The sequence below is a fragment of the Cavia porcellus genome, unplaced genomic scaffold, assembly GCF_034190915.1.
Source record: "Cavia porcellus strain 051 isolate PalLab524CR breed Dunkin Hartley unplaced genomic scaffold, mCavPor4.1 scaffold_6, whole genome shotgun sequence".
Classification (NCBI taxonomy): domain Eukaryota; kingdom Metazoa; phylum Chordata; class Mammalia; order Rodentia; family Caviidae; genus Cavia; species Cavia porcellus.
In genome coordinates, this window is record NW_026947489.1 from 59,945,669 (window position 1) to 59,969,773 (window position 24,105).

A 24,105-nucleotide genomic window follows, 5' to 3' on the forward strand; every position below is an offset into this window, starting at 1 on the left:
ACTAGCTTCTGTAGAAAAGCAGGTCCCAGCCCAATTGCAACCTCTCGGGGGTTGGGAGTGTCATATTCTGATCAGATACATTTAGCTTTGGGCACTCTGGGCAGCAGACAGCAGGAAGGACAAGGAGAGAGATTTTCTGCCCGGAGACACACGCTGACTGAAAAGGTAAGGAAAGCCAGCCAAGCCCGATGTAGGGAGCCCTTATAGGCGGAGACTGACATCTGACACGCACAGCTGCTGCGGGGCCATCCTGAGAGGCGCTCGCTGGACTCCACAGAGGGACGCCCAGATGTGAGCCTTGAGCTGCCATCCCATGGCCAGCTGGAGCTGATCGCCCTGCTGTGGATCAGTGTTCTAACACTGAGGAATCCATGCAGACAGGAAGCTACGTGGTTATCGACACACATCCTCCTGCAAGTCCAGGGAAGCATGACTCAGAGGACAACAGGGACAGCTCACAGGCAGGCAAGGCTGAGGCTGCGACTGCCAGCCCAGAGGGCAGAGGACAGAGCATCCGGCCAGAGCCATTCTCATGCCTTCGAGTTTCTTAGGATTGGAGCTTCTTCCCGTTTCTCTCTTCAGACAGAAAATGTCTGCCCACACCTGCCTGCCTGTTTGGGGGAGCTTGCTTTCTGGAGAGCAGAAGCCCTGTGAGGACACAGCCCAAGGGACTGCGAGTGTGGAGACAGAGGCAGACGCTGGAAGGATGTCCCTCTGACCAACAGTCCCCTAGAGTGGCCAGTGGCATCAGTATCAGTGAAAAGGGCCTGCCCAGGTTCACCCCACAGCCTCCCAGGCACAGCCCACCAACACCCTCATCTCAGACTTGTGTCCCCAGGACTGAAAGAGGATTCATTTGTCATGTTAAACCACCAGGTTCATGGTGACTTTTTAACAGCAGCTCAAGAGAACTAACACACCTAGCTCAGATGGGGGTTCATCGTTCACGGTCAGTGACTGTTCCTCAATATTACATGGAATTCCCACACTTTGCAAGTACACTGTGTAATGAGATGCGGTCGTGATGCCTAGCTGCCCCTTGCTTTGACCAAACCGAGCACAAACCCAGCTGCTGCTCTCTGATGGCCTCTTTCCTGTGCTGATCCACCTGGCCTCGGCCTACTGCAGCTTCTCCAGCCTGGATGGATACTTGTCACTCAGCCCTTCACACCCAGCATCTACGGTCCTTTCCTCCAAGCCCTTGAGAAGTGTCCAGGTCCAGCTGCAGTGGCCAAATCAGTGCACCCAAGCCATGCAGCCTGTGAGGGCCCTGGAAAGCTGGTGATGGTGTCTTTCCTGTGTACGCTGGGGCACACTTCTCCTGGAAGCAGCAGTGAGGGGACTAGGGGACCAGAGATGTGCGTGCTCCCGTCTGTGCATGCAGAGGCAGCTATGGTTGGGGGAGTTCTCGTGGGCCAGTCTTGACGGTCGCTGGCCTCGCCTTCTTCTGCTCAGATGAGTCTGGTCTCTGCCCCTGCCTCCATCCGTGAACTACACAATAGCCCTCTGACAAGTTCCTTTTTTGCTTCAATCAACCAGACCCATGCTCTACTGACAAGGAAGAGCCTCTGGTGCAAAGTTGTTCCTGCCTGGTGTGAGAACAACCATCTAGATACTTCCATCCAAGTTAAGGAGGGGGATGTTTTGGTGAGCGTGCTGGTGCACACCTGCAACTCCTGCACTCTGGGAAGCTGAGTCAGGAGGATTACAAGTTCAAACCCAGACTGATTCTGAATTCCACTGGGTAAAATCTGAGATAAAAGCTGCTATTTCTGCTCTTTGTTTAAGGAGACGCTGGAGAAGGGGCAAGGCTCATCTTGCCATTCTGGCATCGCCTTGAAGAGTGGGGAGACTTTCTAGATGGCATGACATCCTATGCTTCCTAGCCACCGTGGGCATCACCTGCATGCAGGTGTGGGTGCCAGTGATGCCAGAGAACACTGGGTAACAAATGCCCACAACTTTCCACTGACTTCTGCATCTACCTGCTTTTCAGGTTCCAAAGATTTTTTTTTTTTTTTTTGGTACCGGGGATCATACTCATGACCTCGAGCTTGCTAGGCAGGCACTTGTGCCATGGAGCTAAACCCCCAGCCCTCAGTTCCACAGATTTTTGACTCCCATACCATGGGGAGAGATGTCTTAGTGGATTTCTTAACAGGAGCAAAACCAGCCTCACTAATGAAGAGAGTAGTAAGATAAACTACCCTAAAAGCAATTTTAGGACACTTATCTTTCCAGTAAAGAATATAATTCTTTGCATCCCTCAAGTAAATATGAACATATTCATTCTAAAAGTTCAAAAGGACAAAATAAAATAAATGTCACACTGGCTGAAACCACCACCATCTGCAAAGATTTCTGTCACTCATAGGACCCTAGGACAGTTCATAGAAGGGTGATTAAGGTTATACCCCAAATAGCCACAGTTTTCTGTAATTATGAATTGCTTTTCCATGGGTATTATAGGGTATTTATGGGTATTTATTTAAACTTTTCTTGAATGTATTTTTTTCACTTTATGTAACAAATCAAAAATATAAGTACTTCAGTGTAAAAACTGGTTTCTTCTTTGACCTAAAACCTCTTTGAAGCTTTAAATATCCTCTCCTTTTTTTTCAAAGAAAAAAGGCGCCTTGCTTTGATGGCACTGATAAATCAGCAAATATAAACTTTTACTCTGTTTTCTTTTCACCCACTCCGTAGATGTTGATTCACCACCTTTTTAAATGAACACATATTAACTGTACTTACTAATGGGGCCCAACATGCTATCTCCACACATGCGTACAGCATGCACGGATCAAACTCAGCCTCCCTTCTCTGCCTTTCAGACCACTCCCAACTCCTAGCAATCACTGGACAGCACTCAGGTTCACACACCTTTTAGGCTTCCTTCTTAGTCTGTTTGACACAACATCCTCCAGGTCTACCCAATTTGCTGTCAAAGACAATATTCCCTTCTTTATGGCTGAATAGTATGCCACTGTATATATGCACCATGTTTTCTTTGGTAAATCTATCTCTATAAGTCAGTTTGAAACATAAATATATTTAAAGTCCTTCCATGTACAGTGGTGCATATTCGTAAGGCCAGCACTCAGGAGGCTGAGGCAGGAGAATGACTGAGAGTTCAGGCCAGCCTGGCTATACAGTGAGACCATGCCTCCAAAAACAAAACACAAAACACCACCACCAACAACAACAAAGACCCTCTACAATACCCATTGAAAAGCAATTCATAAACAGAACAGAAACCTGGGACTGAGAAATTCCATTTTTCCACTTAAAGGAAACCCTTGGCAGCTTCTCTCTGGCACTTGAATCTCCTGCCTTGCACCTTTGAGGCCATGGCTAATATGCACCACCTACCCTGAAGGGTTGATCTGATAACCTAGGTGGCCCAGTGCCCATGCCTAATGGGAGGGTAGGGTGCAGCATGGATATGATGTGCAAAGGCAGGGCTCTCATCATCACAAGAGGGACAGAGTGGGCCTGAGGGAGACTGTCACATGACACAGATCAACTTCCCATTTAACTTCTCCAGCGCTAAATGATGGAACTGTGAGAAGTGAGTACACGTGTGGAGGGATGAGTGTTTACAGAAAGCTGACCTCTGCGTGGTGGAGCTGAAGTGGAAAGGAGAGGACTGTCCCTGGCTCCTGGCCACTCCACATGGCCTCAGGTCCCTCTGGGGTGGAGACTGAGCTCCTGAAGGGCTGGGCTGCTCTGCATGAGGACAGGGAAGGTGACCTCTACCCTGGCAATGTGACATTGACCAGGGACAAAGGGCAGTGGGCCTCAGAGGAGGGAAGGATGCCCAAAGGATGCCCAAAGGCCACCTCCCATGCTGGCCCGCCTTCTCTCTTGCCTTCTCCCTTTCCAACCTGTGTCCCTCAGCCTTCCATGCAAGCGATTATCTCCAAAAGCTGTTTTGAGAGTAGAGAGGCAGTGGTTTTGTCTTGCTGGGATGTGGTGTGGGACGAGGAGATTCCTCCAGTGAGCAGCCCCACAAGAGTGCTAGTACACGTTTGTCTGCTGAGAAAGGACAAGGAGCTTTGGGGAGGCAGGGAGCCCCAGCTGAAGGCTGCACATCTCGAATCCACCAAAGGAGTCTGGGTTAGCTTCTCTGAGAATTTAAGAGAATAACAGTACTGGGAACGTGCCATTTTCACAGTTGGCATCATGCATGGTTTCACCGGGCAAAAAAAGATTTCTCGGATTTGCTTTTAAAAATGTAAACCTCTGGCTATTTCTGAATACAAATCTGTGGATGAAGTCCCAGGAAAAAACTTACATTGGCAGGAAGATGAAACACACACGCATACTTAAAATCTAAAAGCACCAGAGTTTGAGAAACCTGTTTTCTTTCCCTGGCAAACAGAATACTTCAAGGTCAACAGTCACATTTCCATGTTGGTTTCCTTTACTCTCCTTTCCTTCTAATGGAAACAAACTTTTGAATGTGAAAAAGAGAATCTAAAATCAAGAGCAGAAAAGAGAACCACTCCTGTCTCTGGGGTCTCATGAGCTTGGGGGAGTGGATCTGTACTTTGTTGTTATCAATCGAGGTGAAGAAGTGAGTTCTGCTCACTAAAATGTCAACAGAATCTATGTCGCAACCCCTGGCACTGACGCCAAGCATCATAGGGCAGTGCCCCTGCTTCCTGGCCCACTGGCCGTATTCCACCACAAATCAAAGAACTCTTTACTAGGAGTCCATCCACTGCCAGATCAAAGACCCCAACCCCACCTGGAAGGTCTGTGGGGAAAGCACAAGAGCCTTTGCTTGTCTTTCCTTGTTACTTTCCCTCCATTGGTCCCCTCTGACACTGACATGGACTCAGCTCACAGGCTATGAGGCTTTGTGCCACACAGCTTCGTTTCATGAGGTTCTGAGCATCTTTATGCCAGGTGTCATAGGAACCCCATAGGTTCAGACATAAACCCTTCTTCCAGCTGACTCATAGTCAGCAGTGAGGTGCCACCCACGTCACTAAGGCCAGTTCCTAAATGTGTCAACCAAAGACAGTGGGGAAGTGATGGTGACAGGGGACAGTCGTCTCTCTCCACGAGGCTCAGGGCAGGATGGGCAAGCTGAGCCATGGATAACAGTAAGATTCTCAAGAGACCTATTTCTAGAAACTGGGTTTTAAATGTATAAATGCAAACCAAATATTAACTGTGCCTAGGAATCTATTATAGTCCATAGCAGAGTGGTACCAGCCTATGGTAACCTAATGATAATTAAGAGCTCCCTGCAGGGAAACCCCTAAGTAGGCTCTGCAGGAGGGGACTGAAACTGGACTAGAATTGGCAACCCTGGCCCATCAAGGAACCCAGCCGGAAAGAGGGGTCCACAACTTGTTAACCTGTTGTTTAATGATGTGCTAGCATGGTACATTATTACTTTGTTCCATGATTCACAGGGTTACTACCTTCCTAATTCCCAGGTCACTGTATGATAGATAGACCCTTTCCCCAGTCAGTTCATCTGTGCATGAGGAAAACACACCCAGGAAAAAGGATTCAAACCTGAGAGAAGTCGGCATAGTTTATATTTTGGATGAATTTTTCCAGTAGGGAGCAGTGCTTGCTAATCTCATGCTCAATTCAGTGCAATGAAAGGTAGTTAAAAGAAAGCACCTCAGGAATGGTGGTACACACTTGTCACCCCAGCACTCTGGGAGGCTGAAGCAGGAGCTTTGAAAGTCCAAGCACAACCTGGGCAGCCCAGCAACATAGTGAGACCCAATCTCAAAATGGAAAATAAAAAGGAAGGTGGGGGTGTGGCTCAGTGTGAAGATCTGGGTTCAATTCCCAAAACTAGAAAAAATAACAAAACAAAAGATGCACGGAAGTGTAGGCACCATTGGCAAGGAGGGTGGTGGGGATCTGCAAAAGGAGGTGGGAATTCTGGTAGTGGGCGGGCACCTTACAGCTCCAGCAGTGCTGACTTACAGCCAACGTGCAGATCTTGCACCTTACACCTTCTGGAAATGAGTTGAGGGACACCCACGTCCCGCCTCTCCCCACACGCATCCTGTGTAGCTGCCTGACAGCCAACCGTGTGGGCCTCGGCAGATGGCACAGCAGCCCAGGTCTCCAAGATGCAGGGGCTTGGCTGAGCCCAAGAGCAACCTTTCAGCTGGCAACACGGGAGTCTCCCTCTGCTCAGAGAGGGACAGTGCAGATCACACTGCTGACCGATCCACAGGTAGAGATCAAAGGGAGGGCGGGAAAGGGAAACTTGCCAACATGAGGTGGGAGAGTCTTTAACCTGAAATTTTTACCCAGCAGAAAGGCAGAGGACAAGCAGGGTCCAGGGTCCCCAGGGCCGCAGGTGTGTTCCACACCCGAACAAGGCCAGAGTGCTCCCAAGAGTCGGATGTGGGTTGGTGCACTGGGCTGACACCACCCCAAGGAGGCTGGGCAGAGGCTGAAGCATGAGGGGACCCAGCTGCTGCTGACACTGAGCCCAGCTGTGAAGGCATGCTGTGTGTTCTTATCCCGCCATAAAATTAGGAAGATATTTCTAACTTCATCATTGAAATTTTCTTCACATGCTCTCTGTGAGAATCATTTCATTTAGGTATCAGTTCTTCAAATCTTATAGTCAACAAAAAATATATATATTATATCTTTTTCCTCCCAGGAGTTTCTGCAAAAATGTTTAAATTATCAAAGCCAAGAATAAGATGAAGATCACTCGTGCAGCTGGAAGCAGATTATTACTTCTAATTGTCTATGGATATTAATGGCAACTAAAGCTCAAAGGACTTTATGACTTACTCCAAGTTGCAGGGTGAATGGGATTAGCAGGAGCAGGAACCTAGAACCTCTGTCTCACAAATCTCACTTCCTGTTACACTACAATGTGAGCAAAATTGCCCAGGATAGCAGGTCACCACAGGGGAAGGGCTCTTCTCCTGACATGTGGGTGATTCCATGCAGACCTCCTCCCACAATGGGAGCCAACAGGGCTCTGGCTCTCAGCACCTGCACCTGGGAACCAAACTTTGCTTTATAGATTCTGAAGCTCTGTTATTAGATGCTTACATGTTTTTTGCTGTGGTTTCTGTGTGATTAACTCACCCTTTATTACTGTGCAGGTCTTTCTCTAGCTCAGTCTTCAAGCATCTTCACCTGATGTTGAGTTACACCAGCTGTAACTGGTTTCCTGGCTTTTCCTGGCAGCCCACCTGCACCTGCACATTTAAAGAGCCTCTCTTGTACATAGGGCACACCTCTGGGCTCCTGCTTTTTGTTTGTTTGTTTGGAGACAGAGTCTTGATATGTAGCTCAGGCTGACCTTGAATTTACTATGTAGTCCAGTTTGGCTTTGGTCTCTCAAGGATCCTCCTGCTTCAGCCTGCTAAGTGCTGGGATTACAGACATGTGCCACCGCACCCACCTTCCCTATATTTTTATCCACTCTGCCTGTCTCCATCTTTCCTTAGAGGGTTTACCCTGCCATGCTCACCGTAACTGCAGACATGGTTCAGAGTCGGCTGTCTTGCTAGGTGTTTGTTTAACTTTTTTTTTTTTTTTTTTTGGTGCCAGGTCTCAAGCTCAGGACTACATCCTTGCCAGGCAGGCACTGTGCCACTGAGCTAAATTCCTGACCCCTTGCTGTTTGTTTTGTTCAACCCTTGATCTTGTTGTTATTCGTTTCCTCCTTTCCCGCCTTCCCTTGGCATGGTTGTTTATTTTTTATAATCATGTTTACAGTTACATTGGCTTTCATCTGTTGGCTCTTTAAACTGCATGTCATAACCCATTTTCAGTTGCTAATAACATGATACCACGGACAAGGAAGTTATAGAGGAAAGTGGTTCACCTTGGCTCACAATTCTGAGCAAAGCTTGAGGGGCTGCATGACAGTCTTGGGGTTGCCACAGCCCAAGCTACACGAGAGACAAGGCAGCGAGCACCCTTGCACGAGGCTTTTATAGCAGGCCATCCTCCAGGGAAGCCAGGAGCCCACCAGTGGACTAATCCACTCTAGGACAGAGCTCTGATCTCCTCCTACAGCTCTCATCCCAGCTCAGGAAGAAGTCGTTCGTCTGTCACATTCAGTGAAGCTGGGGAAGCCGCTCTCAGGTGCCGCCTTCCGTCTGACCCCATGGTGGTGAGCCTGGGCCACGGGCCCACAGCAGACTGTGTCATTGAAAGCTCTACACGGTTCCCTCTCACTGATCTGAATGAATGAGCGGCTTTCCTGGCCTGGGCCTTTTGCCATATCATCTCTGTGCTTGAGCCACCGACCACAGACTGAAACTTCTGAGCTGTGAACCAGAATAAACCTCTTTCTTTCAGCTACAGGCTTTGGGTATCCTGTCCCAATAACAAGGGACATGACCAGGACACCCAGCGCCATCTCCATTCCCAGCCTACTCATTTCCCAAACCTCTGGCCAGGCTCTGCCCCACTGCCCTCTGTTTGCAGCTCCAACACGTGGCCTTGCCACTTAGTGGACTTCACCACTTCCTGCGGTGCTTGTGCTTCTCCAAAGGCTACCCAGGAACACGGTGGGTCTGCAGTGAATTCAGCATGCAGCACAGCCACAGCTACCGCTATTCTGCACCAGGCCCTGCCCAGGCCCCACCTGTCCAGCTCACAGCAGACTCGCTCTACTGAGCGACATCATCAAAGTGAAACTAACTCCTTGTCAGTCTTTCCCAGAAATCACGACACAACAGAGAAGTTTCCCAAACAGGTCAGATTTGCAAAGTTCCCTGCCTTAATCCTTACATCCTTTAATCCTTACCCAAAGTAGCCTAAGGCCATCTGATTCCAAGGACAGTTATCTGCTTACAGTTCTCGCTCCCTGGTCCCTTCCAAGGAAAGTTACTTGCATGGTCTGCTTTCATTTCATTTCTGCGTTTTTTTGGGTTTCTGACTCTAAACCCAAGCTCCCCTGCTTAGCCCACTAGAGTGATTATTGCTTTATGGAACGGAATGTGACCCAATCCTAGCAATCAATGCCAGATGAGGTTGTTTGATTAAGCTAAGTAACTGTGCCCTTTGACAATGGACAGTGTCACTTCCAGTTATGCTGTCCACCCCTCCTTCCACCCAGTCACCAGCCATGATCCCTTGTGCCACTGTCTTTTTATGCCAGTAGAAAGCAGCCCAGTTAAGGATGTCCTCCCTGGTCAGCCTTGCTCCGCAAGCCAGTGGTACAGAAGACCATGTCAGCCACCCTGCAGGCCCCTGACCCCAGGGACTTGCCACCACCCATCTTGCCTGCACCTGCTCCATCCCTGTCCTGAGAACAACCAGGCCCTGAGTTCCCTCTCACCCCAACCCCGGGCATCCCTTCCTCTCCCAGGGCTCAACCCACCTGGCCTCCTCAGCTCCATGGGGAATCATTTTCTACCACCAGTGCCTGCTCCCTCTTCTTTCCTCAACCCCCTGCTTTCCCCTAAATCTCTCATCAGCACTTGAAGCCATTCAAGGTTTGCCTATCTTAAAAGCAGAACTCCCTCCTCATGGATTCTCCCAGCCTCGGGTATCTCCTTCCCATCACAGCCAACCCCTTCCAGGACTGGCCGCTCTTGCAAAATCACCCTCCTGTCTTTGCTGCTCACAGTGGCTTCTCCCCCTAGGACTCACACGGAGGTGCCCTGACCCCACATCACCAAGCCATGGGACATGACTTGATCTTCATCTCCAAGGCCACCAGGGACAGCTTCTTCTTCCTGGAGCCACCCCCGGGGTTTCCCTCTGAATCTTCTTCCTACCTCAGTGGACCTTTCCCCAGAGTGCTCTCAAAGCCTCTTCGTGCTCACCCCTGGGGTTGTCCAGGGACCCTTATTTCTCCTCCTCCTCTCCACCTCAGCCAATCATTCCCTCTAGTCGGTCAGCGCTGTGGTAGTATACTCCACAATGACCTTCCTGGCCACCTTCTTTCTATGTTGCAGCTGTGGTTTCCCTGCATACCTTGCCTCTTTCCCTCATGTTCCAGGTACAGATGCAGGATTGGGCAGGGCTCTCCCCTGCAGCCTCTTCCTGCAGCTTCCCTAGCTGATCACAAGGCCCTACTAGAGGTATACTCTCAAGGGTGAGTCCCAGGATCACTAAGAGGGAAGGCATGATAACCAATTACAGAAGCAATGCAGAGATCACAGAAACTTTTATTTCCTCTTTGCCCCAAGTCCACACAGATGTGATGGGCATCTGCAGCCCGGATGGCAGGCGGCCTGCTGCAGTCCTACACAGTTTCTCTCCTCTTCCCCTAATTCCTGGAGAATGGCACCTACCACAATCTTAGCTGAGACGCCCCACATACAGGACTGTTAACACTGATGTCATGATCACACCTCCCAGGATGGGGAAATCAAAAAGTTAAATAGTAACAAGTGTTGGCAAGGACCCTGGCACACTGCTGGAGGGACTGTGAAATGGGGTACCTGCTTTGGGAAGACCCCTCTGATGATCACACATTGGGTTCCCACAGGACTCAGCAACTCCACCTGCCCAAAAGAAGGGGTGACATACACAGAACTGGTGCACGTTTATCACGCCATTATTCATCAGAGTGAAAAAGTCAAAACAACTCAAATGTCCATCACCAGGTGATGCAAAGACAAAATGTGGTACCTCCACATAATGGAATATTATTTGCCCATTAGAAAGGGATAGATAGGGTATGAGTACGCACTGCAACGTGGAGGAATCCTGAAAGCACTGTGAGCAGTCAATCAAAAAAGACCACATAGTCTATGAATACATCCACATCAAAGTCCAGGCTCAGAAAGCAGGGGAGTGGTGGCCAGGGAGTGGGTGTAGAGGGAACTGGGTTACAGTGGCTGTGGTGATGGCTGCACTTCTCTGTGGCAGGACTGTGTGGCATGTAAATCAGGTTCCGGTAGAGACATCACAACAATGGCACATGGGCTCAGAAGACATTTGTGTCAGTTAGGAATTGGTTCCATTTCATGTGAAGTGTGGTTCTGCTTAACAAAACAAAACAAGGACATTTTGCACTGGGAAATATCTGGAAATGCATACTCCAAATATCTACCTTAGGTGGTAGGACTATACATGATTTTTTTAAAACATGGTTTTTCATATTTCCTAAATGATTTATGAACACCTGATTCTTTTAAACAAGTAAATACAAAGTCCAACAAAAAATGTATACACAGTTTAGAAAAATAGTGCATTTTTTTTGGTACTGGGAATTATTCACAACCTCACACATGCTAGGCAGGCACTGTGCCACTGAGCTCTACCCCCAGCCCAGTGTGATGTTTTTTCCAACAGATGGTGTCACCTTCATGGGGGGGACCCTAGTGGATGTCATGTATCACAGAAAAGCCACTATACTGCTGGTCTTTAGAGAAGAACTTGAAAGTGCACATGCAGCAATCTCAAAGACTAAGCAGCAATTCACTGTCCCAATAAACTTAGCACTTTGAGCACCTCTTGTAATGGCAGAGGCCAAAGGCAATTTGTATGCATCTTGTGATGGCTCATCAAGTTTAGCATTAAAATATTTATACAAGTATGTCTTTTCCTGAAGTGTGTATACATTTTTGGCAGACTCTGTGTATTGTTATCAGATCTATTTTAAGAATAGTTATTATAAAGGATTGTTAAAGTTACAGTAGAAATAATGGCCCGAGTAAGGGTATGAGGAACCTGCTTGTTCACCACAGGGCAGCTCAGAGTCCTTGGGCAGGGGCCAGGGATTTAGCTCAGCAGTGCAGCACCTGCCTGGCAAGCATGAGTTTGATTCCCAGTACCCCTTCCTCCAAATAAAGCCCTTGGGCCCTTGACCACTCCATAACCAGAGGAGCTGTGGATGTCAAGGTGCTATCCCACCAGCCTGCTTACTAGTGATCCAGAAGGACTGGCCAAGTTCTTTGGTCACTGCGAAGTAAACATTTCCAAGTTCATAGCATACCTGTAATGATTAACATACAGCAGTGTGATGAGAACAAAACAGAACCATCCTAAACACGTTTCCCCAAACACTGAACTCGAGGGACTAACCTAAGATTAGGAGTCCACGACACTTCTCCAAGGGACCCACAGAACCAGACATAGGCATCCCTCCACATTCTTGCTGAGTGGACATCCTGGTCTATGTCCTGGAACACCCAGTGTCCCTGTGCCTCTGGAAAAGTCCCAGGCTTGCTGTGGTCTCAGTGCAGATGAGAAGAGGAAAGCTGGGGAGGCAAAGGGGCTGTACCAGACTGCATTGATGCTGCCTGCGTAGGAAAAGTAACAAACAGTTCTTAACAGAGCAATGAGCTGGAGGATTCAACACCACTTTCCATATTAGACAGGAAACGTACCAATCCACAGAGCCCATAAACTACACACTTGCATGTGTGGGGTGTTGCAACTGAGAGAACATGCGGTAGTCTGCATGGCCAACACGGAGACCACGAAGAGAGAACATCCCGTATACACCTGTTATCTGAGAGATGGGAGCCTGCATTTGAGCGGCTGGACAGGTCCATCAAGAACTGCTGCCTCCACTCACTGCCCCTCTCACAGCCCACGGGCACAATCTAGATGCTCCCCACATCTCGGAGTCTTTCCAATCCAGCGTCAAGGCTGTAGCTGACACAACTTCCTGATTTGTATCAGTTTCCCAAAATAAGTGACAATGGACTGGTGGTTGATGGTGGGGTGGGGTGGAGAGCACTGCTCCTGGAGCACTCTTAGTAACAAAGAACCCCCCAACCCCGGTCTAAGCAGTTTCCTACCAGTTAGCACCTCGGGCAGCTTCCTTTTGTTTTTTCATTGTTGCTGTGTGTGGAATCAAACTCAGGACCTTGGGCTTGCCAAGCAGGCGTTCCGCCACTGAGCTCTATTCCCTGACCTGGGTAGCTTCATCTATTTTCTGTGTTGCTATGACAAGACACACAGTGCCCAAGTTCAGGCACGCCTGTGTATGTGTGTGCAATCTGTACTCACCAGGGACCCTGACCACAGTATTCCTTCAAGTCACAAGTTTTGACTCCTGGGGCACAAACCCACAGCAGCTAGCAAGACTCAGGGACAGTGTGCAGAGGTGGAAGCCGGCCTAGTCTGTACACTGGGCATGGGACAAGGGACACGGACGCTCCATCCCCTGCTGGGTCACGTTCCAGAAATGGGACAGGTCAGACTCCCTTCATGCCCCGTGAACTTTGAGAAATATTGACAGTTCAGATGTCACTCTTTGTACTCAGGCGGTTTTTTGTTTGCTTTTTTTCTTTTGGCATAGCGCCAGGGAAAGTGACTCGATGACATTCTGAGCTAGCAGGGTCCCCTGCCCAGGTGCTTTCTGCCTCAGGCCCCGCGGAGACTTCGTGGCCAGGCGCGGGCCTTTCAGATGGGCTCCAGATGGGCAGATGTCCCGAGTCTGGACGTGTTACCCGCGGCTCCTAGATCCCAGAGGCAGCCTGCAAACCAGCCCCGCGTTCTCGATCGTTCGCCCAACTGGCTCGCACGGCTCGCTGTCCCAGATGCGGAGGGCGCGGGACGAGGACGTCGTGCATCGGCGCGCTGCGCACGGCCATGATGTCACAACGATCTTGCCAGCGCCTGCGGGGCCTCGCCAGGGCCCCAGACGGTAGGTGGGAAAGCCCGGCGCCCGCGGTCCTTCTACTCCCCGCCCCCCAGCACATTTCGATTCCGCCTAGCGTCCCACTTCCGCCCCTGGTGTCTCCCTCCCTCGCGCTGAGCGGCCCTGCGCGCTCCCGCCAAGCGCGTGCCGGCGCGCGCCGCGGTGGCGTGTGAGCACGTCATATCGGCCGCCCATTTGCCATTGGTCGCGGCCGCCTCACCAGACGCAGTGCGGACGGGCGCGCGGGAGGGGCGGGGCCATGAGGGGCCACGCCCTTGGGCGGTGCGCGCGAACGGCGGGTAGGCCGGGCCAGGTCACGTGGTGCGGGGCTACGGCCCGCCATATAAGTGGACGGTCAGCAGAGCACTGCGGCCGGGTGCGCTGCTTCTTCCTTCTCTTCTTCGGGTGTTCACCGCCCCCCTACCTGTGCTCGCTCGCTCTCCGGCCGCGGGCGGGTGCCCCTCGGCAGGTACGCGGGTACTGGGGCGTGGGCGGGGATTCCGACTTGGTCCCGCCAAGGCGGGCTTTGGCATGACTTATCTGCTGCCCTCAGGACCCTCGGCGCGGCGCGCACCGATGCCCAGGTTGCACGACCACTTCTGGAGCTGTCCCTGCGCCGCGCGGCGTCCGAGCCCTCCGCGAGCCCGCGCCGCCCTGACTCCAGGCATGCTGGTCACCCCTGCGCCCACTGCTGCCGGGGTCCCGCACTCCGACCCCGTGCCCCAGAGCCCGCGGGTCAGCAGCTGGCACCACGACCTGGTGCAGAGGAGCCTCGTGCTCTTCTCTGTCGGGGTCGTCCTGGCTCTGGTGCTCAACCTGCTGCAGATCCAGAGGAATGTCACGCTCTTTCCGGACGAGGTGATTGCCACCATCTTCTCCTCGGCCTGGTGGGTGCCGCCGTGCTGCGGGACGGCCGCTGGTGAGTGTTCTGCGCGGGACTGGGAGGCAGCGTCCCCTGCCAGGCCCCTCCCAGCCCGGGAGCAGCGCACGTTTGCAAAGGAGTGACAGCTGGCATCGCAGTGTCTGTGTCCGGAGAAGGACCGGCCGGGAGGGTGGGGAGCCCGCGCCGGCCAACCTCAGCCCTGAAGTTTGAGGAGCAGGGATGGAGATGAGGTCGGAGATAACTGGCTGTTTGAGCAAACCTGGGCCAGCTAACAAGTCGCGTCCTCTAGCGTCCGGATGACAGAGGCCCAGCTGTCACCCAGGGCCTGCGCCCAGGGATTGGCCACCTGCAGAACTGGTGAGGGCAGGGCTGCACACCATTGGCTGTCCGCATGAACATGCTACCCTGCGGGTAACTGAAAACAAACCGTCACGTGTGCAAGAAGCCGTTGCCAGGGCAGCAACTCGTTAGCACTTCCTTCTGTGGTGGCTTTCCGCCAAGTAGCCACCACCACCACCCTGTCTCCTGAGGGAAGGACTGGAGAGGGTAGCTTGCAGCACACCTGACCTGCCTCAGAGACACGCCAGAGCCCAACAAGAAATAGTTAAACTGCGGACTGGTGTGTTTTTTTAATAGAATTTCTTGATTATAGTTTAGCTAGATTATAAAAACGTTGTATGGTCATGGCCCAGCATATTGCTAACTAACCTAATGACCCAGCATTTGTTTATATAATAGACATTTATCAGGTGCAGCCTCCACCCAAGAGCACTTGAAATACAAAACTAGGCAGGGCAAGCACCTGTGTGCTCTGTGGCAGACTTCCACTGGCAGCATGCATGCTTTATCCAGTTTTGTTTGTCCCTTTATAGCTTTATCCAGTTTTGTTTGTCCCTTTATAGCTTTACCCTAACTCCATCTGGTTGTGACCAGATGTGCAAACTGAGGCACAGAGGTTAAGTGTAGTGTGCAGTGTTCCAGCATCCACAGTGGTGAGTGCAGAGCCGCCCTGCTGGAGGACTGCTCCAGCCAGGCAGGGTGCTGCTTTTATCTGCTGGGGCAGAAATTGCTCATCTTTGTTCTCGGAAAGATGGGACCCTGCTTTTTCTCTGAACCTTTAAGGACATGGCTGTGCTCATGAAGAGTTCTTTTTTGAAAAGTGGAGCTGGATTTGAAATTGCACTTTTCAAGCACAATGTGGTACGGTAGTTTATTTCTTTTAATCAAAAACAATCTGCAAAATGAGGTTATTTGTAACTAGAACTTTGGTGAGTTCCAGGAATGTACCATAGTTTCTGTGACTCTGAGTGGGTGGCTAACCCTGCTCCTCTGTTCACCGTTAAAAAACCAGAATGCCTGCCTCTCTCCTGCCAGACTGAGTAAAGCCATTACCAGGCTTTAGCTCCTCTGACAGGGTGCACTTTACAGGAGAACCTTGTGTCCCGCTTGGGCTGCAGATGGCTTATTTAGCTACTATACTGCTCTTTTGGAAGGCTTGCCATCCACTGCTCAAATGGTCTTTAGGGTTCTGCGTCTGTGGCACTTTCCTGACTGCAGATCGAGGGAGCTCTTCCTCCTCTGCCCACCAGTTACATAACCCTCTTCATGTCACACATGAGAAAACAAACACCAGGAGCTACGTCCACACAGGGCACACTGGGACTCGTGGCCCACTTTCCTCTGCCTGACCCTTTTCAGGGCAAGGTAGCTTTGTCCACACCATGCACATGCAGCAGTGCTCTGTGTCTCCTAGAGTATAGCTGCAGCACCTGAGGGGTGGCCAATGCCCCTCTGTGGGGCTGCTCTGAGTATTAATGACGACCGTTCCAGAGCATCAATGTGAGAACTGTGGCTTTCAGCTGGTATGTTCTAACAGTGTTGTCTTTTCCTTAAACAGCTGTTGTCGGCTTACTGTACCCCTGTATCGACAGTCATCTGGGAGAGCCCCACAAGTTCAAGAGAGAGTGGGCTAGCGTCATGCGCTGCATTGCGGTTTTTGTTGGCATTAATCACGCCAGTGCTGTATCCTTGACTCAATGTGCTGTGTCCAGAGGGTCCCTGAGGTCACATGAGTAACCACCATATTATTTCTGTTGAGCATCTGGTATCGTACCTCATCCATATCTTTGAGTATATCATCTGCTTGACACCTAGCAGGAGTCTTAGGGTACAGTTCCTAGAGTGCCTTTATATTTTGGGACACTGTTAAAATAGTGCCAGAGCCAATCTGTGTTCCCTGTGCTCCTTTCTCAGTTATCTTTTGGCTCCTAAGAGTTCTTCTCATAATTCACTTTGACATGTCTTCCTGCTGTCCTCCTAGGCTGAGGGTATGGTGGCACCTATGATGGAAGGGACTGGAGAGAGGAGCTGTCGTTACATTATGGGACAGCGCCTGCAGCTGCCCCTCATATCCAGGGTCAGTCGTGGAAGACCCGGCGCTTACGGCATCTGTGGGTAGAACTCCTCCTGTGCAGTGTGCTTTGGCATTGTCCATGTTGCCTTTTTGAGAATTTGTCCATAGTTTGAAAGATTGAGATTTTCTTTGGAACAAAGTCCTTGCAGTGGAATGGGCCATTAAACCCAGGCTGCTGTGTACAGCAAGGAAAGAACTGCCCAGTGGTGCACCCAGGAGTAAGTGAGCAGCTCCCTTTATTAAAGATCATATGCAAGTTATGCTCAGGGCAAGTCTACAGCGTCAGATAAGGCAGACGGAAAAAGGGTGGTAGAGAAACACTACACTTGGGTCAGAGCACAGAAAGATAGCCTCAGCCGCAGAGTGACATGCACAGATAAAGTGGGCTCCAGGATTTAAAGACTGTGCACCTCAGTGTTGGGGGCCTCCTGCTGAGTTTCTAGCTGTGATTGACAGGTGCTGTGTCACAGTGGAGGTGCTCAGAACGTATGCTTGTCCCAGAATTCACTCTGATCTTATATTATGACAGGGCAGGTAGTACATACCAAGGCGAGCATCGGCAGTTTCCTGAGGTTTTGTTACTTTCTGTGTCTTCGGACAATGAAAGTAATAGTAAGTAGGATGCTGCTTAGAATTAGATGGAGAAAAGGAGTGACTCCCTCAGTTGTTGCTAGCTGTAGTAAGATGAAGGGAAAGATATTCTTAGAGGTCTTCAGGTTGCTTTCCCTCTATGTTAATTTAACATACGCCTTTGTGTGTGTGTGTGTGTGCCAGTGATTGGACTCAGGATGGTGCGCTTGCCAGGCAGGTGCTTTACCACTGAGCCGCATCCCTAGCCCCTCCCGTGTTACTAGATGATAGCTCCAACAAATCAGTTTTGCCATCAGTTGAGCAGAGTTTAATGACAGCTCTAAGTGTCTTGTTCAGGGTACCTGGAGATCATCGTGCAGACTTGAGGAGACTATTTGCTCACTTTAAGTCACGAAAAGAAGAAAAGGAAAAAAGTGATTCCTTCGTGGCAAAATACGTTGCTTTATGTCCGGAGCCCTGAGAAGACTTATGTGTAGCTTTGAGGGGCTGTACCTGAATTCTACTTTGACCTGGTGGCCCAGGAAGCCGGGCCAGCTCCCTGCACAGCTCTTGGGCAATACTTGCTGTGCACTGACAAACTCCTGTGAGCAGCACCTGTGGTTTAAGTGTTTTTGATCCTATGAAAAACTGTTGAGCTTTTCTTTAACTTGTGCATCACCAGAAATTGGATTTTGCCAATAATGTCCAGCTGTCCTTGACCTTGGCAGCCTTGTCCTTGGGCCTTTGGTGGACATTTGATCGCTCCAGAAGTGGCCTTGGGCTCGGGATCACCATAGCCTTCCTAGCGACGCTCATCACTCAGTTTCTCGTGTACAATGGTGTCTATCAGTAAGTGTGCACCCTACATGCTGCTCTGCCTACGGCCCCAGGACATAGTCATGAATCCTCCACCTGCCTCTGCTCTGCTGGCAGCAGACACCGAGTGGTAACCCTGAGGCGTGGCACTCAGATGGTGACATCTTTGCAGCAGTTTGTGGTTATGCAGCATTGTGTGGACCCCATACTAGAGATCTCCGGCCCAGAATCACCCTGGTGAAGCAGACTCCTAAGCTCTTCCTTTCTTTTTTCCTCTAGGTATACCTCCCCAGATTTCCTCTATATTCGATCGTGGCTCCCATGTATATTTTTCTCAGGAGGAGTCACAGTGGGAAACATAGGACGACAGTTAGCTATGGTAAGTGAAGTGACCACTGCACGGCCTCCTCTGCCCGGTGGTTTATCTTAACAGAACTGTGTCAGCGCTGTGCTTCATCTGCTTTAACACATGTGTAGTTCAGACAGAGTGGCAAACAGACTTGAGAAGAGCGTGGCATAAAGAGGTAGTAGTACTCAGGTAATTAATTGTTCGCTTCATTTTAAAAGTTTATGGGTTTCTAAACTCATGGCCTGTGCTAGAAGCAGCTAAGGTTCAGTGCAGTCCTTGGCCTCCGGGTGTGGCCCTGGCCTGTCTTGAGTTTGCAGATCTGATAAAGTAAGCAGCAGAGAGCAGTCCTGAACAGCTGAAGCCAATGTGTCAGGGACCCAGATTACCAATAAATGACACTTACTACGTGGCTGTGTTACATGGGAACAGAGGACACTGGGAGACTCTGCTTTCAACCGCAAGTGACTACATCCTGGCCAGGAGACAGGATCAGCATGCAGGGCCCTTTTGGGAACAGATAGCCATGTGTGCAGGGCAGGGTCCTCCTGAGTCATAGTACAAGGCTTGGTGGCTCAGAGTGGGAAAGAAGGCAGTGCCACCTCCCAGGGCACAGTTACATCCTGAGGGTTGAAGGCAGAAGGAGAGAGGGCGGTGGCGGCAGTTCTGTTCTGAAGGTTAGCATGGACATTTGAGCACTTTACTTTTAAAAGCAAATGCAGACAGACAGATGTTACTTGTAGGTGAGTTTGACTGAAGGGCTGAAGTAGAATGAATTTAAAAGGAAACTAGAGCTTTGCCTCAGAAACAAGCTCTCCTGGCCTCAGAAACTTACCGTAGCACTTCTGCTGTCTTTATAATGGTGCATTTATTTGCACCTGCTGAGCTGACTAACCTGGAGTTGGATTCGAATGCCCCTTCCGTGTTGCTCAGATGAGAAGTCATTTCCAGAGGCTAGAACTGGTAAAGTGTTCCACTGGTTTCTGAGTCTTAAGAGTCTTTTTCATCTGCTTCTGTTAATTCCCTACAGATCTCCTGCCAAAACAAGGGAGTCTCTACTGAAAACACTGTTTCTCATGTCCCTAAGAGAGAATCAGAGGGTTTTGTTTTCTGTAACGTTGGAAATTTGTGTGGTCAGATGATCTCACCTGGAAAGGGTGCACTTCTGCACACACCGGGTCACTTCCCAGGAGCGTACTTTACTTGTCCTCGGGGAGAACTGAAGTACCCTTGGGGGTACTTCAGTTCTCGGGGAGAACTGAAGTACTCCTGTATTGCTATGTGTGTGTTTCATGGGTTGGTTTTTGTGGCACTGCAGGTGGAACCCAGGAGCATGCTACTACTGAACTACGTTGTACCCTTCTCATCTTGAGACAGCTGCTCCCAGACTTGCGACCCTCTAGTCTTACCTCCTGAGTGGCTGATACAACAGTGTCAGTAGTAGTGCTAGGCCACTTTAAAAGTTTTGAGTGTTCTTTGGCAGAGCATTTCTGTGAAGAAGTTTGGAATACAGTGGCCTTCAGTCAGGTTACCTGGTCATTCAGTTAAAATGTGAGTGGCTTTAGGAGGCTGGCTGCTGGGGCTGCGGTGATCAGTGCTGCTGCACAGTCGCACTGAAGGCTCTCGGTCATTGTTAGAGAGCTCAGTGGGCACTGTTGTTGGGGGAGGTAGAACTTTCACAGCATGTGCAGGTTCCAAATCCTAGGAGCAGCAGAAGTCGTTCTGGGAGGGTGGGTGAGTGCTGAGTTGTTCCAGGTGACCCCTGCCTCCGCTCTTGTTCACGCGTGGGTTCTCCTGTGGTCCCACCTGCAATCCCTCCCTAAGAGAATGGGGGTTCTTGCCGGGCCCGCTCCCTGCAGCACTGACGCTAACTCCACTCGCAGTTCAGTGCTCTCGGTGTTTCTTCTCCCTGCTTGCTGTTGTCCTACGGCCAGAAATGTGGCAGGGAATTTTTGCCAGTTTGTGTGACTGAAGGAAGACAACAGGTCGCCAGCTGTTACTTATAGAAATGGAAGCTGTTGGCCTTAACATCTCTCAAACCCGGCCTCGGGCGAGGACAGCAATCAGGTGTGTGCCTGCTACCTGCTGGTGGCTCAGTTTGGCGCTGCTGTTGTTGATTGACCCAGCTCAGCCACCGTTGACAGCAGCCATATTCTGGCAGTTGTGAGCGCTCACTGGTTGAGCACTTGCTGCTGTCCGTGGGACGTTGATTGTTTGCTTTGGAGCCCTGGTGGCCCAGCACCGAGGTGAAACTACTGTCAGACTGTTTTAAATGGGGAGTGGCAAACAATTTGCCAGGCAGGTGGCATTTGAACCCCTCTTGCCCTTAGCACACCCCTGCCACCCTCACGTCCACTCTCGCCTGTCACACGGCCTCCCAGGAGTCTGCTAGCAGCTGTCTCGTGGCGGGGTCGTTTGTGTTCTTGGCAAGCACAGACCTAATCTGAGTATACTGAGAGACCTGTGCGCTCTTAGCATTCTTCGTTCTCTTCGTTACCAGTGCGAGGGAGGAGGCAGGCAACTCTGAGGAGCAGTTCTGTCTCCAGATAACTGGCAGGATATGCGCTCTGGTTGACACGTGTGAGCCTTCTTGTGTTCATTTTGACTCTGCTTGTTCCTAGGAGTGACCCTAACCTGGAAGGCATGCCGGGTGTTAGCATTCTGGAGTACCTTGTTGACTCTGCTAAGACTCTGTCCTTAACTGTCTGTTCAGAAAAGACAGTCTATGGTTTTCTGGCTGGCAGTCCCAGCATTTGGTGTGCTCACCTCAAAGCTGCCTGCCCAGTGGAGGAAGTGGTGTGCAGAGGGCCCAGCCTGGGGACAGAGCACGAAGCAGCTCGGTCTCTTAGGTCTGTTTGATCCTGCATTGAGAGTTTACTTAGCACACAGGCTCCTATAAGGATCGTGGGGGAAGGGACAGAGAACAGTGGCAGGAACTGCCAACTGCTGGCAGGTCAGGTGGGTCAGAGACCTTCTGGCCAGACTGCTGTCAGCTGTACCAGTCAGAACTCTCTGGTTCTTGTTCTGCCAAAAGGGTCACTGCTGGGGCCACATGGCAAGGCTCCCTCACACAAGTGCTGCCGGTCCCACTAGGTGGGGCCCAGCAGGGCAGCCAGTGAGCTACTGTCAGGCCTCAGGTCTCCACGATCCTCCCATCTCGGTCATTTGCTCTACTGTCAGGAAGTGTGATTTTTTAGAAGCCTCTTGGGACCTGCTCTCTTGATATTTAAGTAGTTATATACTTGGAGCTAATCTTTTTTTTTTTTTTTTTTCTGGTGCTGGGGATTGAACTATAACCTCACACCTGCCAAGCAGCTAAATGTGTTTGCTTTTCCCTTTTCCACATAGGGTGTTCCTGAGAAGCCGCATAGCGACTGAGCTTCCAAACCCACTGATTCTGAAGAATAAGAAACCAGATTTGGGAAGAAACTTGGGGCAGTGGGTTGCAATGAAGATGATCTTTCTCCTGAATACTCTTATTTAGATTGGGCTGACTGTACTCATGACTCCAGAAGAAATGTCCACCTAGAAATGTCTAGAATAGCAGAGCGGAGACAGTGCTTACCTTGAAGTCTTAGTGGCTGAATACATAGTGCCCACCAGTGCCCTGGAGCACCCTGCCCAGGCTGTGTGTGGGCACCCAGCAGCGGCAGTTTCCCAAGTATTAGCTCACATTCGTGTTATTAAAAGCAAGTTGCCATATGCGAAAGCCTTGAACTAAAACTTAATTCCAACTCTCAGTTTGTACTGGTGCCCACAGAAACAGGTTGATGGTGCTTAATGATGAAGTATGGTATAATAGGAATATTTATCCAAAAGGTTTTAAAAAATAGGGCTGTGTAGAAAAGCAAAACAGGAGCAGTGGTGAGTGTAGGAAGGTGGCGCTCTGAGGATGTCCCGTAGCAGCTTATGGTCACACTTGCTGTGGTGGCACCATGCACACCCAGGCAGTCACACATGTGCGTGTCACCAGGAAGCAGGCCACAAGCTGCATTTGGCCCACAGAGCTTTGTGTAGACAATCTGACGGGAGCAGCAGGCATGAGGAATCAAGTCCTACACTGTGATCTAGGGCGTTGACCTCAGTGTGTGACTTTTTATTCAGTCTGGAATCATCTATGAGTGGCTCGCTGTCTGCTGTGTATTTTAATCTCAGCGAGCCAAAGTTGTTTCTCTGTGACTCCAGAGTAGAGAGGACTGTTTTTCCACAGCCCTGTGGAACTTGCAATCTGTGATTGCCCTGTAAAGAGAAGAGTGCGTGCGTCACTGCACTGCCCGTGTGATGTTCTAAGCGCTCGACCACGGTGGTGAGCACAGCGTATTCATTCCATGGCGTAGACCATGGCGGACCTAATTTGCAGGCATTGGGTCTCAAACTTCAAGTGCAATGTACATGAAAACCAATCTGAGCCTTGTATCCTCTTAAATATTTATTTTTTTTTTAATGTCTGAGATGCTCCAGAGAAGGGTTCTCCACTCATTTCAGTGCCGCAGGGAGGCAGGTGAGCGTACTGCTCAGTCCCGAGGTCCCTTCCCGCCAGACCTCCCCCAGCCCAGGCCCACTGATATACTCCGGTTTTGTGGGGATGGTAATTTTTACTTACAAATTTACCTTGTTTTGTATTTTGCAACATAAGTGTTTTGGGCTCATTTTAGATGAATGCAGAGACTCCAGAAGTCACCAGGCAGCAGGACAGGAGCGTGACTGCCCGCTGCCAGCCGACGCATGTGGGTTCATTCCGGGTGTGGCTGCCTGTATTTCATTTTGAGGAAAATGTCTTGGAGTAAATTTTAGGTTTCTGAAGCTAATTTGTTTTAGAGAAATTTTGTTTAAAAGCAGATGGGTTGTCCTGAATTTTGGGATGATCCCTTATGCATTTTCTTAAAATGAAAACAGGGGTTATGTGAAAACATTTTTCAGTGAAAATGTTGGCCTTTTATGAAAACCAGAGGCTGCTAGTTGAAAGCAGTATGTGAATCTTTCCAATATACTTGATCATGCACAAACAGTGTGGGGTTTTTTTTTTCTCTTAAACTGGAAGTAAATCTGTATCTGTTAAAACAATGTAGCCAAAAAATGTGAATCCAAAAAATTTTTTGCCAATAGTTTGTAGCAAATATATTGAACCAAAGTCATTTGAGTTTGTAAAAATGTAAAAAGTATGAGCAAAATTTGCACTATTCCAGATTTGAACAACTAGTGAGATTCACATTGATATTAAGTTTTCAACATTGTGTTCTTTTTGCATTCATTTTTTTTTTTACTTTTATTAAAGGTTTAAAACCAGCTGTTGTATTTCTGGGTTTTTCTTTTTAAAGAGTCGGGGTCTTGGTATCCTCAGCTTAGAATGTTAGAATTTGTCACGTAAAAATGTGTCAGAGTGCTTCATGTTTCTGCAGGGCCTGTGGATGGCAGGGTTATGTTTTCTGTGTGGTGGAAGCTGGGCTGAGTTGAAGGGCAGCTTGCCCACTGGGCCTGGGTTAGAACGTGGCTCCTGTCATGGGATC

General features: G+C 49.9%; 1 protein-coding gene and 1 long non-coding RNA gene across 4 annotated transcripts; one reads left to right on the forward strand and one right to left on the reverse strand.

The window, feature by feature from the left end:
* Window positions 1–10,119: 10,119 nt before the first annotated feature.
* LOC106027661 (uncharacterized) lies at window positions 10,120–13,679 on the reverse strand. The gene is made up of 2 exons (XR_010048134.1): window positions 12,004–13,679; window positions 10,120–11,914 (listed from the first exon to the last, which is right to left on the reverse strand). It is a non-coding gene; the product is annotated as an uncharacterized LOC106027661 (long non-coding RNA).
* A 197-nt stretch (window positions 13,680–13,876) lies between these two features.
* Insig1 (insulin induced gene 1) lies at window positions 13,877–23,884 on the forward strand. Of its 3 annotated transcripts, XM_003469777.5 has the most exons (6): window positions 13,877–14,039; window positions 14,124–14,489; window positions 16,351–16,475; window positions 18,119–18,285; window positions 18,532–18,631; window positions 21,947–23,884. In XM_003469777.5, the coding sequence occupies exons 2-6, from the start codon at window positions 14,147–14,149 to the stop codon at window positions 21,974–21,976; spliced, it is 765 nt and encodes a 254-aa protein (XP_003469825.2). In that variant the 5' UTR covers window positions 13,877–14,039; window positions 14,124–14,146; the 3' UTR covers window positions 21,977–23,884. The 3 variants fall into 3 exon arrangements, with proteins under 3 accessions (XP_003469825.2, XP_063106896.1, XP_063106895.1); XM_063250825.1 differs by having other exon boundaries at window positions 13,949–14,489; XM_063250826.1 differs by lacking the exons at window positions 16,351–16,475; window positions 18,119–18,285; window positions 21,947–23,884 and having other exon boundaries at window positions 13,941–14,489; window positions 18,532–18,614.
* The last annotated feature ends 221 nt before the right edge of the window (window positions 23,885–24,105 follow it).